Here is a 13,540-nt window from a genome sequence, read left to right as displayed (position 1 = left end):
TCCTATTGACCATGTAAATGATTTTATAACCCAACATTCGACATCTATTCAATGCCAACCCAGGCCTAAAGTCATTTCATACAAACAGCAATAAATGCTAAAACAAAATACATATATGAGAATTTGATTATGACTAATTTATATAATTATACAAAGATTTGCTTTGACATGAGCATGCGAAGCATACAAAGTTCTGTTGATGAACTGGAGTATGTATAGCTGCTATGTCGTTGCTAATTATAGTCGGAAATAGACTTACATTCTACTGCTAAAGTCTAGTATATGTAACTAAAACTGAAATGCAACTAATCAAAGATAATTTCTATAATTTCTAGTTGCATTTGAGCACGCTTTAATTCGGTTGCACCTGAGTGGAATTGTACATGATTTAGTTATGCTGCACAGAGACTAAATTTGGCTGTGATTCATGTAATTCTTTCTGAGCCATTAGGTCTTCCAATCGCATTATGATCTGAATAATGGAGTAAACGAACTACAAGAAATTAATTGTTATTATTGATTAAATTAATGCAGTTAAATAGCTGCTGTGTCTGACCCGGCGGATGCCAAAGTGGCTATGCCATTAAGCTCAAGTAACGGGCGCACGCATACACACACACTCACACGCACACACTCACGCGCGCACGCACACTGCAGACATGTCTGGATAGACAAGGGTCTCTGGCCACAGTGAGGTTAACCGCCCGGGCAGGATAAGTGGTAGGATCGATACAGGGGACGGGCAAATGCAGCGCAATGGTTGTCTGTTGGCGTGCCGTCGTACCACCATATACAGATACAGATACAGATACACACAGAGACACAGCTACAGCTACAGCTACAGATGGAGAGGCATTCGCACAGAATTTCGCATACAGATGCAAAACAAACGGCACACGTGGATGCATAGCAAATATTGTATATACATAGCGGAATTTATGTATACGTATATATGCATAAACGTGTATGCTTCATGTGTGTGTGTGTGTGTGTGTGTTGTCAGAATAGTTGCCAGACAGGATTGGTTTGAGTTTCAGCATAATCTATACATATATATATACACATATTCATGTGGATATATACACTTTAATATGGCGCTGGAGCTACCAAATGCTTGAATGTCCAGGCGAGCTGCTTTAAAAATGTTGCCAATGCCCAAAAGCTTTAATTAAGCCCCATTTTCCATTCCCCAAATGGCGAACGGCTTTGGGGTTGTTATTGATTTTCTTTCTAAAGCATTCGTCCAGCACGCCCGCCTCTAGAGGCGGGCATTAAAATAACTTTGGCTGTCGTCGACATTTTTGGCTATGCTAATGAAGTCCCATTGTCGTCCTGGGGGACACGCCCACACGCCCAATGCGTACGGAAATAAAATTGTATGCAAAAGAGAAAAAAAGCAAAAAATTATAAAGATTTTGGAACGTGCGTTGTTTTATAAATGAGCATTAGAAATACAAAGAATTGCTAAATAACTAACATTAAGTCTGGACAAGAAAAGCTTTTAGGGGCTGCATATGGAAAATATGGGAGAAATTTGGACAGCAACTTCTCATTCGGCTCATTCACTTGAGGAATTAAATACATATCTATTATTGAATGAATTTATGAATATATATATATAGTTAAAATAAATCCATAGATTTTTACAATTTCGTTTCCGCTCAACTGAACCAAAAATATATCTTAAACTAAATTTGAATTTCTAATATTATTAAATATATTTGTTTTATTTCTATATTTTAAACTAAGTATATGAAATTATATGTGTTGTTCTGATTACTTTACCTGACTCTACAAAACTCTGGTAATGCATAGGCTATGAGTATACTGGATAAGCCGCTGATATCGCCAACTACTAACTGATTAAATTAGTTATATAGTCTTAAATTGATAGTGTTAAATAACCTAGTGCGTTACCTCGTTTCTCACATTTATGCGCACTCATTTAATGATAATTATAAATAATTACGTATTCCTTCATCGAGACACACGCATGGTGCAGCATCTCTAAAACAGCTTCTACCTTATACCAACATTAGCTAAAAGCACGCTCATAATCAGTAACTCACAATTTCGTTGTTAACATCTTAATTTATAATTTGAACCCATTGGAAATGGGTAAATTTGCGTTATAGACATTTTCTTTTGATTGTTTTATTTTGAAAGCATTCTCCAGCCTTATTTATTTATGTTCTACCATTTCTCTGTTTCTTCTCTTTCTTCTTGCAGACCCAAAACAAACAAACAATAAGAAAAAATAAATACTTTGTAAAGAAACTTGTCTGACTTCTACACATACATACGACGTTTTGCAACACTGAACGACGCGCGCGCATCATGCGTAACGTGAATAGGCGAAGCGCGCGTGCCGAGCAACGCAATGAAATGAAATGCAATTGCTGGAATGCAAGTCGATGAGAGGCAACTAATGCAAGAGCAACAGCAACAGCAACAGCAACAAAAACAAAAACAACAACAACAGCAACACTAGCTTCGGCATATGATAGTCGAAAATGTTGTCACACATTGAGGAAAATGCATCGCTTTCTTAACATACAGCAAAATATTAAATTACGCAACTATCATCAGTTACTTTTGTATTTTGTTGCTGTTCCATTGGCTGCCACTGCTGCTGGAGGAAGACGACGACGCCGAGGAGGCAGAGAAGACGGAGCGAGACAAATTTGCGGGTGGGAGCGGCAGCAGCAGCAGCAGCAGCAGAAGCAGAAGCAGCAGAGATTGTAGCAGCCATAACGTAACGGCCGTAACGTAACATAACGTCACGCACACAGAATCAAGTAGAGGATAGTTTCTCGTTCTACTGCATCTTTTTGTTTTGTTTTTAATTTAGCCCAATATAGACGTTAACATAATTAACCCAACGCTGCCACTGTTCCTAAGACGACAAAGAAACAAACAAACAAACAACCAATCTATCATCGTCATCGTAATTGTAACGCAAACCCTTAAGTTAAACAAAAAGAAACGTAACGTAACGTAACGCGTAACTCCTCAACACTGCTCCTTTGCCAACTTTATTGATCATCATCATCATCATAGTTATCATCAGCATCCACATCAGCATCAGCATCAATATATTCATTATGCATATATAGCCCATGATATATGAACGCTCATGCTCATCATACAACAACAACACTGCAAGCAACTCAAATAATTTGATCAGCAATATATACAATATACATACATCTATAACAATAACATCTATAACAATTGGACGACCAATTGCGAAGCATAAAACAACAACGTGACGTTGTTTTGGTGTTTCGAATCCCATTGACCTTTTGCCGCACAGCTGGCAAGGGAAAAATATGGCAACACCCCAAGTCAAAGACTTGGTGTTGCGCTCGCCAGCTGGCTCCTCCGAAACCATCACCTTTGCCTGGCCACTGCAGGTGGGACATGGACAGGATAAGCACGACAATGGCATCGACATTATCGATACAATTAAATTCGTATGTGATGAGCTGCCATCCATTTCATCCGCATTCGAGGAGATCAACCTCAATCACATTGACACTGCCTGCTATAAGACTATGACAAATCTTGTCGATCGCTTCAACAAAGCTGTCGACAGTATTGTTGCATTGGTAAGTACATACAGTTACCCCGAATTTCCTTATGCAGATAGCTATGATATTTGCCTCCATATATGTCGATACTAAAAAGAAAATAATAATAATAAATAAAATTAAGGGAGTTTCGTAAACGTAAAGCAACTATAGAAATTAAAAATAAAAAACCTTAAATTAAACTTAAAAAAATTTAAAATTAAACAATTTAGATTCAAAAAAATGTAAATTAAAAAAAATATTTAAATAAAAAAATATTTTTTTTAAATTAAAAAAAAATATATTTTTTTAAAATTAAAAATACAACATTTTTTTGTTAAATTAAAAATAAAAAAATTTTAAATTAAAAAAAAAAAATTTTAAATTTAAAATAAACATGAAAAAATTTTTTAAACTAAAAATAATAAAAAAAATTGCAAATAAATATATTTTAAAACAACTTTCAAATATAATTTCCAAGTACATCTCATTTTCATTAGAGATCCCCAACGCCATCGCCCCATTATATATAAACTAATATAAACTAATTATTTGCTTCAATATTTACAGGAAAAAGGAACTTCACTGCCCGCCGAGCGTTTGAATAAATTCGCTCATCCTAGCCTTTTAAGACACATACTGCAATTAGTTTACAATGCTGCCGTGCTCGATCCGGACAAGCTTAATCAGTACGAGCCCTTCTCGCCGGAGGTCTATGGCGAGACATCGTACGAGCTGGTACAGCAAATGCTCAAGCATGTCACCGTTAGCAAGGAGGACACGTTCATTGATCTCGGTTCCGGTGTGGGACAGGTGGTACTACAAATGGCCGGATCGTTTCCGCTTAAAACATGCATTGGTATCGAGAAGGCCGATACGCCCGCTCGCTATGCCGAACGCATGGATCAGATATTTCGCCAGTATATGGGCTGGTTTGGCAAACGCTACTGCGAGTACAAACTGATCAAGGGCGATTTTCTGGTCGACGAGCATCGAGAGAAAATCACCTCCTCCACTTTGGTGTTTGTCAACAACTTTGCCTTCGGTCCGACCGTGGATCATCAGCTGAAGGAGCGATTTGCCGATTTGCGAGATGGCGCACGAGTTGTTTCATCCAAATCATTCTGCCCGCTCAACTTTCGGATCACAGATCGGTAAGTCGTAATATTTAAATGTAGAAATTCAAATTTAACTAAAAACGAATTCATCTTGATTGCAGAAACCTTTCTGATATTGGCACCATTATGCATGTGAGCGAAATACCGCCACTGAAGGGCTCCGTCTCGTGGACCTGCAAGCCGGTTTCATATTATTTACATGTGATCGATCGCACCATTTTGGAGCGCTATTTTCAGCGCCTGAAAACCAAGGGCGGTGATCACGAGCATGTGGGTAAGTAGCTGGAAGCTGGGAGCTTAACGGAGAAGCAGGCGTTACTATAAATATACACAGCACACGTTCACTCAGTCACAAATCTCAATCTCGAATCTCAGTCATGATCAAAACAGTCAGTCAGTCAATCATCAATCAGAAAATCATCATTTCCAGTCATTTATATGATCAGTCATTTTCGATAAGTATCTTAAGCTGAACAGATCTATATTCGATATATATCTAAGAACAAGTTCAGATAGGGCTAAGAGTGTTTAAGGAAAGGTATTTGAAAGGCTATAGGCAAAAGAGTATTGAGTTTAAGATACTCTGATTTGAATTATTTATGATCTTCAACTAAGATTGCATGCTCCTTGGCTATTAAGTAAATGTTATAGTATATGAATAAAAAAAAAGTTTATAACGATTTACTCTTTAAGTCTATGTTTGATGTTTCATAACGCTGCAAATGTAGATGTGATATTAATTTAAGTGAAAATTTGCATTTTTTTTAGCAGACTTTCTTTTAATGAAATTTAAAATAATTTATTTTAATATACAAACATTATTTATTAAATAAATAAGTTATTCGAAAAGGTTTTCTGTTTAGGATTTTATTTTAAAAATATTTTTATATATTTTACCAACCTGTGGCTAGGTCTACGCAAAGCATTTATAGGAATTGAGGAGGAGGAATTGCAAATTCACAGCCAAACGTTTCTAATTGAAAAATCTTGATCTTCATCTCTTTCAGGCACCGTTCGCACCACACGAGATCGCGCCAAACGTGAGGCTAACACTGGCCAGCACAACAACAACCACAATAACAACAACCAGCACAACAACAATAGCCAGCAGCGGGAGCAGCGGGAACAGCAGCGCGAGCGGGAAAGGGAGATGTTCAACGGTCCAGCTCAGCAGCGGCATCAGTCGCAGTCGCCGGCGAATGTCAGCGGCTCCAACGGCAACGGCAACGGCAACGGCAGTGGACAGGCCGCCTCCAAGACGCGCCAACAGCTAGCAAGTGCACAGCAGCAACAGCAGCAACAACAACAGCAACAGCAACAAAGTCAGCAGCAACAGATGCAGCAGCAGCAGCAGCAACAGTTGCAGCAACGAAATCTGAATATGGACAGCAGCACGGAAAGCGATGCGGATGGGGAGGTGAACAATGGAAATAGCGGAAATACCACCACAGCGACCAACACCACTTCCGCCTCGAACGGGCCAATGACGCGCAAAGTGTGGTCGGATTGGTGCAGCTCCAAGGGCAAGAGCTCCCAGTCAGATGACGAGGAAAACAATAATAGCAACAACAGCAACAGCAACAGCAATAGCAACAGCCACCAGGCACGTGCACCACGCGCCGTCACCACGCTGAAGAAGCGCAAGAAGCTAACGCGCAAGGCGGCCATTGCCAGCAAATCGGCAGCGGCTGCGCAGCGGGAGGCTGAGGAGGCAGCCGCAGTCGCTGCTGTTGCTGCATCCGCGACGTCCGCTTCGGCCAGCAAGGACTCCAGCAGCAAGGAGGATCAGCCGCGTGCGGCCAGTGCCGGGCCCGGGCGCAAGGGCCGCATGAAGAAGGGACAACGCGGTCGCAAGTGCTTGAAGATCGCCGGCCTGGATGTGCTGCACAAGCAGACGGTGCTGAGCACCTCGTTGGATGCGATGACAAAGAAGCTGCCCGCCGCACCGGGCACAGTCGATCAGCAGCTGACGTCGCTGCTCACTGGCGACATGTCGCATCGGGAACTGGACATTCCTGCGGCGCCGCAGGATACGCCATACGCGCTGCAGATTCTGCTGGATGTGTTCCGCTCTCAGTATATGGCGATCATTGAGCAGATGCGCTCGAGCACATACATGCCGCAGGTGCAGAAGCAAATTGCCCAGGAGCAGGAGCGGATGTCGCGCTTGAAGAATCGAGCCAGCCAGCTGGACAAGCAGATCAAGGTGCTGATCGATGACAGCGTGACGCTGCTCAAGGTGCGCATGAACGAGCTGGGCATTAACGTGAACTCGCCCAACGATCTGATTGCGCAGGCCAAGGAGATTGTCGGACGGCACAAGGATCTGCAGCATGCGGTCAGCAAGATGCGCAACGAGGTCACCGTCTACGAGAGCGAACAGAAATTGCTGCTGAGCAAGCATCTGAAGCATCTGCCCGAGTATCAGAAACTGTGCACCGTTACCACCAATGGCGGCAACAGCAAGATCAAGCTCGAAGTGCCCCAGGAGCTGTCCGAAACGGCGGCCCAGGAACTGGTGCTGAAGGAAATAGCCAACACGCTGAGCCAGCGCAAGAAGCTCGTTGCCCAGGTCTCCACCATCGAACAGGAGACCAGCTCGCTGCAAAAGTCAGCCGAGGAGCGCAGCACAGCGGCGGCTCTGCTGGCCCAGGGCACCAACATCAGCCTGGCCAGTGGCGCCCCCACCGTGCCAACAAATGCTGCAGCGCCGGTGGCGCAAACCAATTGCAGCAAGGTGGCAAGCGGGAAGGCGTCACGTCGCAGCCGCGAGCATCGTGCACGGTCGCAGGAGTGGCCCGAGGTGCCGGAGGTGGGTAAGATACAGGAGAGCAATCCCGAGGTGCTGGCCCAAAAGATACTCGAGACCTGTCGCCAGGTGGAGGCGGGCAAATTCCAGCCGCCGCCAGCTGCGGTCAGCGCCAGCAGTACCAGCAGCGCCGCCAACCCCATCAGCTATGTGAATGGCAAGCCCAAAGCGGAGCCGAAGACCTCGCCTGCCCTGTACAAGGACAGCACGCTGATGCCGGCGCCCAAGCAGCAGTCCCAGGCGCCACAGCAGGCGCAGCAGCAAGCCGTGCTGTTGCCCAAGTGCGAGCTGCCCGGACTGGGTCGCAAGCAGGAGTCGCCGAAGGTGGCCAACTTCGAGGACAGGCTGAAGAGCATCATCACATCAGCGCTCAACGAGGATCAGGAGCAGCGCAGCAAGGCGATGCCCATCATAGAGGCACCGCCCGCTCCGCTGCAGTCGCCCGCATCGAAGCGCAGCAAGCAAATGGGCCAAGCATCCAGCGCCAACAATTTGCACAACATCATCACCGTCTCGACGCAGGGTCTGATGCACTTGAATGCGAACACGACGATATCGCCGATAACACCGCCGTTGCCGGGACCGCGGGCAGCAGCTGCTGCGTCCACGGCGCCGCCGCCGCCTGCCAACTTGCCCTATGGCAGCGCCTACATGAGCAGCAAGCAGCAGCAGCAACATCACCAGCAGCAACAGCAACAGCACCAACAGCAGCAGCAGCAATTGCAGCAGATGTCGAGCAAGTATGGGCAAACGGTTCTGCTCAAGGAGTCCAAGTACTCGCCGGCAAGGCCAGGTGCGGCTGCTCCGCCGCCGCCACCACCACCGCCACCGTCGTCGTCAGCGGCGTCGTCGGCGCACATGGCCACGCTCTACGCTAGCCACGGCGTCTCGACAGCGGCGCCGCCCACGTCCGCAGATCTGGGCTTCCATCGACGACGTGCCTCGGTTAGCGCCAACAGCTACGAGCACTTTATGGCGCAGCAGCAGCAGCAACAGCAACATGCGCTCATGCTGGCCCATGTGGCACAGCAGCGACTCCAGCAGCAGCAGCAGCAGCAACAACAGCAGCAACATCAACAACAGCAGCAACAACAACAGCAGCAGCAACAACAGCAACACTTGCAGCAGCAGCAGCAACTCGCACATCATGCCCAACTGGGACACTTACATCATCACCATCAGGGAGCGGGCACCTCAGCAGAGTTCAAGGCGCCAGCCGAGAATCTGCTGCAGCGTTCAGGCAGTCGTGAGCAACTGGCAGAGCAGCACCAGCAGCAACAGCAACAACAGCTGCAGCAGCAACACCAACAACACCAACAGTCGCAGCAGCACAGCCTGGAGCTATTGCCCCGAGCGAGTTCGGCCAACTCGGACTATGCTGGCTACCGTGTGGAACGGCTGACCGTGCGACCACCGAGTCGACCCAGCTCCAACAGCTCGCAGCCGGACTACACGCAGGTGTCGCCAGCGAAGATGGCGCTGCGTCGGCACCTCTCGCAGGAGAAACTCAACCAGCCGCCGCAGGCGTTGCCCACACCACCGCCCATGGCACTGGCGCCTCCAGTAACATCGGGCAAGACCATCGGGGATCTGGTCACTGGCGAAATCGAGCGCACACTGGAGATCTCGCATCAGAGCATCATCAATGCGGCGGTCAACATGAGCACGGGCAGCGGCAGCAGCAGCAGCGCTGCCCACTTCATGGAGCGCGCGTTCCTTGCCGAGCGCACCAACGAGCGGCTGCTCATCAATCTGAATGCCCAACGGCCGGAGCGCGTGCACGTTCGACCCCTCAACGACGATGCGCCAGAGCCGCAGCCGACCAACTACAGCCAGGCGGCAGCCAGCGGCAGCAGCAACAACCTGGCCACCCTGGCGCACGTTGCCTACGCCCACAAGCCGCAGCCGGGAGCAAGGAGCGCCTCGACGGGACGCACGGGACGTGATTATCAGTCGGTAGCATTGCCGCGAGCGGAAATGATGGGCTGTATTGAGGCTTACTTTCACGAGGAGCAGCAGCAGCAGCAGCAACACCAGCAGCAGCAACAACAGCATCAAAAGTCCAAAGGAACAGTGGGCGGTGCCAGCACGTTGCGCGCACCACGCCTAAACGGCGCTAATCCGCCCTTAGAAGGTAAGTAGTACAACCTAGTCGGGAATGACTGACTTGAGAATACCCTAACAAATAATGAAATATTAGAAAATTATGTATGCTGTTGTAGTTTTTGAATTATGCATTAATGAAAATGGAATGAGATGTTGAATCGTATGAGATCATGTATATGTTATAAATCATATTATATTTATATAAGAAAAGATGAACTGAGTCAACTCGCAGTGATTTGTAGTACAAAAGCGAAGCGTTTAAAAGAACTTGATTTCATTAATAGTATACCAAACTATATTATGAACCTAAACTAAATCAATAATGGATATTCAATTAATCATTTTATTAAAAACAAAATAATTCAATTATGACAAACTGAATTCCAATAAGATTTGCATAGAAAAGGTGAAGAGAAACTATTGCCAGTGAGAGAGAGAGAGAAAGCTGACGATCTCATTGAAGGCAAATTCGTGATGGTGCTGAACGTTATCATAATTAACGTTTCAATAAAATACAGAGTGAATTATTTACTTCTCATTATATTCGAATATGTAAACATTGAAAAATAATACAAAATACCCATTATTTATGTACAAACCGAAAAATTTAGAAAGAAGACTCCAAATGATGTCATCCCTATGTATCAGAAGTACTCTAACTACCTAGATCATACATAATGCAACGATGATGAATCGATGAATTGATGAACAGATGAATTTTCGTATTACATTGTTTGATCCTTAAGCACATATTAATTGTGGCGGCATCTTAGTTAGTTGGTTATCAAGTGACTCGACTTGAAGCAAATCTGTTTCTGAGATGACGCCACAATCTGAAAACTTTGCTTTATACGCATTGCTAATTATCGTTGTTAATTGCTTACAGGACTAGCCGCCTCGCTGCAGGATCATGTGCGAGCACGCAAATACAAGGAGGAGAACGAGGAGCGACAACGGCGAGCTGCTGCAGCAACTTCATCCGCACTGGAATTGGCGCCGCATTTCGCGCATCAGGCGCCGCCCGCCCATAGCTATCACCATCATCCAGCCGCTGGCGCTATCAATGGCACGCCACACAAAGTGGAGCGTAAGCTATATTTCTGCATGCATCTCTCTTGCAACAGTTAATTAATGCTCTCCTTTTTTATTTATAGTGGGCGTGAAGCGGAGCTCGCCCTTGGCCTCACATCAGCAGCCCTCGCGACCTGCCAAATTGGCGCATTTCGAGCAGCAGCCGCCTGCCCATGCCCATCAGCATCTGTATGTGAATAGCAACGGTGGGTCTGCGCTGCCGCCGCCGGCACATGATGCCACCACGCCGTCGCCGACGCCGTCGTCTTCATCGTCGTCGTGTGGCAGACGCAGCAAGCTGCTTGTGGAGCCGCCGCTGTTGATGAGTCCCGAGATTAATTCACTGATGGGCGATGAGCGGCCGCTGCAGCTATCGACGAACCATCAGCAGCTGCACCACCACCAGCAGAAGCCACATCAGCATGCCCAGCAGCACGTGCGTGCCTTGCATCAGACCAGTCACAGCATCACGCCCACCATTGTGGGCGGCCAGCGATCCAATGCCGGTGATGACGGTAAGCCATTTGTATACCAAGACCAAGACATAGCCACAGCATCACACACACGCGAATTCCACGCACCACACGCACCACCAGCACATGTACAATACCATCAATTGCACCACTATCCAACACGACTCGCCACCCAAGTGGTGGCACAAGATCTTACCGTTACGAGCAGACGGTCAAACGTCTCCGTTTCGTCAAAGGATGACGACTCTGAAACCGAAAGCGTCTCATCCTCGAGCTCCACTACCAGCTCAAGCACCACTAGCTAAACTCAATACCATCGCTTGATCCACACGCATATTTTACACATTTTATACAATTTATACATATTACACTTTTTAATTAATATAATTATTTGTAAATATATAAACGAAAACAAAAAATGCTTTCGGTCATGCTGCAAGATTTTAAGTTGCAATTATTTTATTTTTATCCATGTTGTGTGCTGTCCGTAGTTTGTTTTGTTTCCCTCTCAATATTTTATCGCTTGCACTTTTATTTTTTTGTAGTTTGACTTTGTAGTTCCTTCCTGCATCTAAATTTAATGCTTACCCTTGACTAACATGCAAATAATAAATTAAATAGTTAACATATATTGCTTAACGGACAACGGAAATCATATAAACGCATTTTTATATAAAGTCAAAAATAAAATATAAAAATATAAATATAAAGAAACACACGCGTTTATAAACAAGTTGCATTCCCTAACAAGAAACAAGATCTTCCGAAAGATATGAAAATAAGATGATATTAAATGCTAAAGAAATCTTTTATATATTTATTTTATTATCGCTGTTAAATTGTTAATCAAACAAAAAATCAAATATGTTGCTTATAATAAATGTTTTGAAATATATTGAAATTATTCAATGAGGAAAAATTTGAAATTGATAGACTTAGAAATAAATAAAGTCAAATATATTTATAAAAGATTTTAAGTATATGTATTTTGGTTTATACATAAATATGTAAAGATGCTTATCACAAATGCAACAGTTCATAGTCTCCGATCCATTGACACGTTGCTGTCAATGTAAATAAGTTATTATAAAAAATAATCAAATAACAAAAATAAACGAATAAATGCTACGCTAATTCTCATTCAGTTACTCGCGTCATGTCAAATTTATCATTGAATTCATAAAAAGCAACAAAATTAATTTACACATGAGACACGCATACATACATACACAAACAGCTCTCTGTAAAAAAGAAACATACATAATTCAACTTAAATAATTTTTGTTACCTGGATATTAACAATCTCCTCTGGAATGTTATTTTTGCATAATTAATTTTCAAAAAATTACTAAAAAAAATATATATATAAAATATTTATCGAACAATGGACCAAATTAATTAAAAAAAAAAAAAAAAAAAAAAAACTTAAACAACAAAGCGCCCCGTTACTTATCCAAAACTCGTCTTTATATCCCTTCTATTATGCTCTACTCCCATACAGTTACCGATTCGGCAACGCATCGTTCTATAACTAATTACGATCCCAGACGTCGACTTCGCACACCGACTTCGACTATGTCTGGTGCCACGAAACAAACAGCTACCAATTTAAATGGATTTGTTGTGGCCGATAGTAGTAGTAACAGTAATAATAACAACCATTGAATACCTCCAAATTTTCAAAAAGCCAAAACCCAAAAAGTACATGAGAAAAACTGCAAATTAACTTAAAAAAAAAAAAATTATAATAATAATAATTAAAATCAAGACGAACAATCCCTAGAGAATGCCAAAACGTAAAACGTATTGTGTTGTTGTTGCGAAGCAGAGTACAAAATAAAAACACAGCTAATATACTTACAAAAAAAAGAAAAGAAAAGAGAAACGAATAAACCTATAAAAAGACAAAACATAATTTATTTTACGTTCAATAATTTAATCTAACCGAATTAAAAACAAATTTATCTAGTATAATTTGTTATATACACATATATAAAATTAAAACATGAGCATGAGGTAAGTTCTGTTGCGCCTAATTGGTTAATTTCTCTCCTTACATTTTTTATTTTATTTATTTCATTAAATTTTTATTTTTATTTGATTTGATTTATGATTTTCCTGTTCTTTTGTAACGCTCTAATCTTAATATTCATACAACCGCACACACACACACACACACGCACAGGCCGCAAGCCCAACTTCATGCGCAGACTTCATTTAGCATTGATTTGAGCCAACTTTATGAAATGTTGAGGGCTTGGCTACACTTTGCTTAATCGCTATCGTTAATCGTCATCTCCAATGTTATCGAACTCACACAGTCTAGCAGTCACCCACACCCAATACAACCAACACACACACACCACCACGAAGAGCAGCAGCACACAGAGC

General features: G+C 43.6%; 1 protein-coding gene and 1 long non-coding RNA gene across 6 annotated transcripts in view; both read left to right on the top strand.

The window, feature by feature from the left end:
- The window catches only part of LOC149092155 (uncharacterized), a 109,172-nt gene that overhangs the window by 28,516 nt on the left and 67,116 nt on the right, over positions 1 to 13,540 (top strand). The window lies entirely within an intron of this gene.
- Positions 1 to 13,540, top strand: part of gpp (DOT1 like histone lysine methyltransferase grappa) — a 43,493-nt gene that overhangs the window by 26,660 nt on the left and 3,293 nt on the right. For 3 of the 5 annotated variants that reach the window (XM_089261812.1, XM_089261817.1, XM_089261814.1), the window contains exons 3-8: positions 2,230 to 3,611; positions 4,143 to 4,726; positions 4,792 to 4,964; positions 5,698 to 9,633; positions 10,492 to 10,692; positions 10,760 to 11,191. In XM_089261812.1, coding sequence (XP_089117938.1) covers positions 3,333 to 3,611; positions 4,143 to 4,726; positions 4,792 to 4,964; positions 5,698 to 9,633; positions 10,492 to 10,692; positions 10,760 to 11,191 — 5,605 coding nt within the window. In that variant the 5' untranslated portion in view covers positions 2,230 to 3,332. Of the gene's footprint in view, positions 1 to 2,229; positions 3,612 to 4,142; positions 4,727 to 4,791; positions 4,965 to 5,697; positions 9,634 to 10,491; positions 10,693 to 10,759; positions 11,192 to 12,650; positions 13,124 to 13,540 lie in introns of those variants that run through there. The other 2 variants (XM_089261821.1, XM_089261825.1) reach the window with 2 other exon arrangements.

Source organism: Drosophila navojoa, chromosome 2 (genome assembly GCF_054131105.1).
Source record: "Drosophila navojoa isolate 15081-1374.11 chromosome 2, UAZ_NAV_1.0, whole genome shotgun sequence".
Classification (NCBI taxonomy): domain Eukaryota; kingdom Metazoa; phylum Arthropoda; class Insecta; order Diptera; family Drosophilidae; genus Drosophila; species Drosophila navojoa.
The sequence above is the reverse complement of the archived record's forward strand: the minus strand, read 5'-3'. Positions and strand labels throughout refer to the sequence as shown.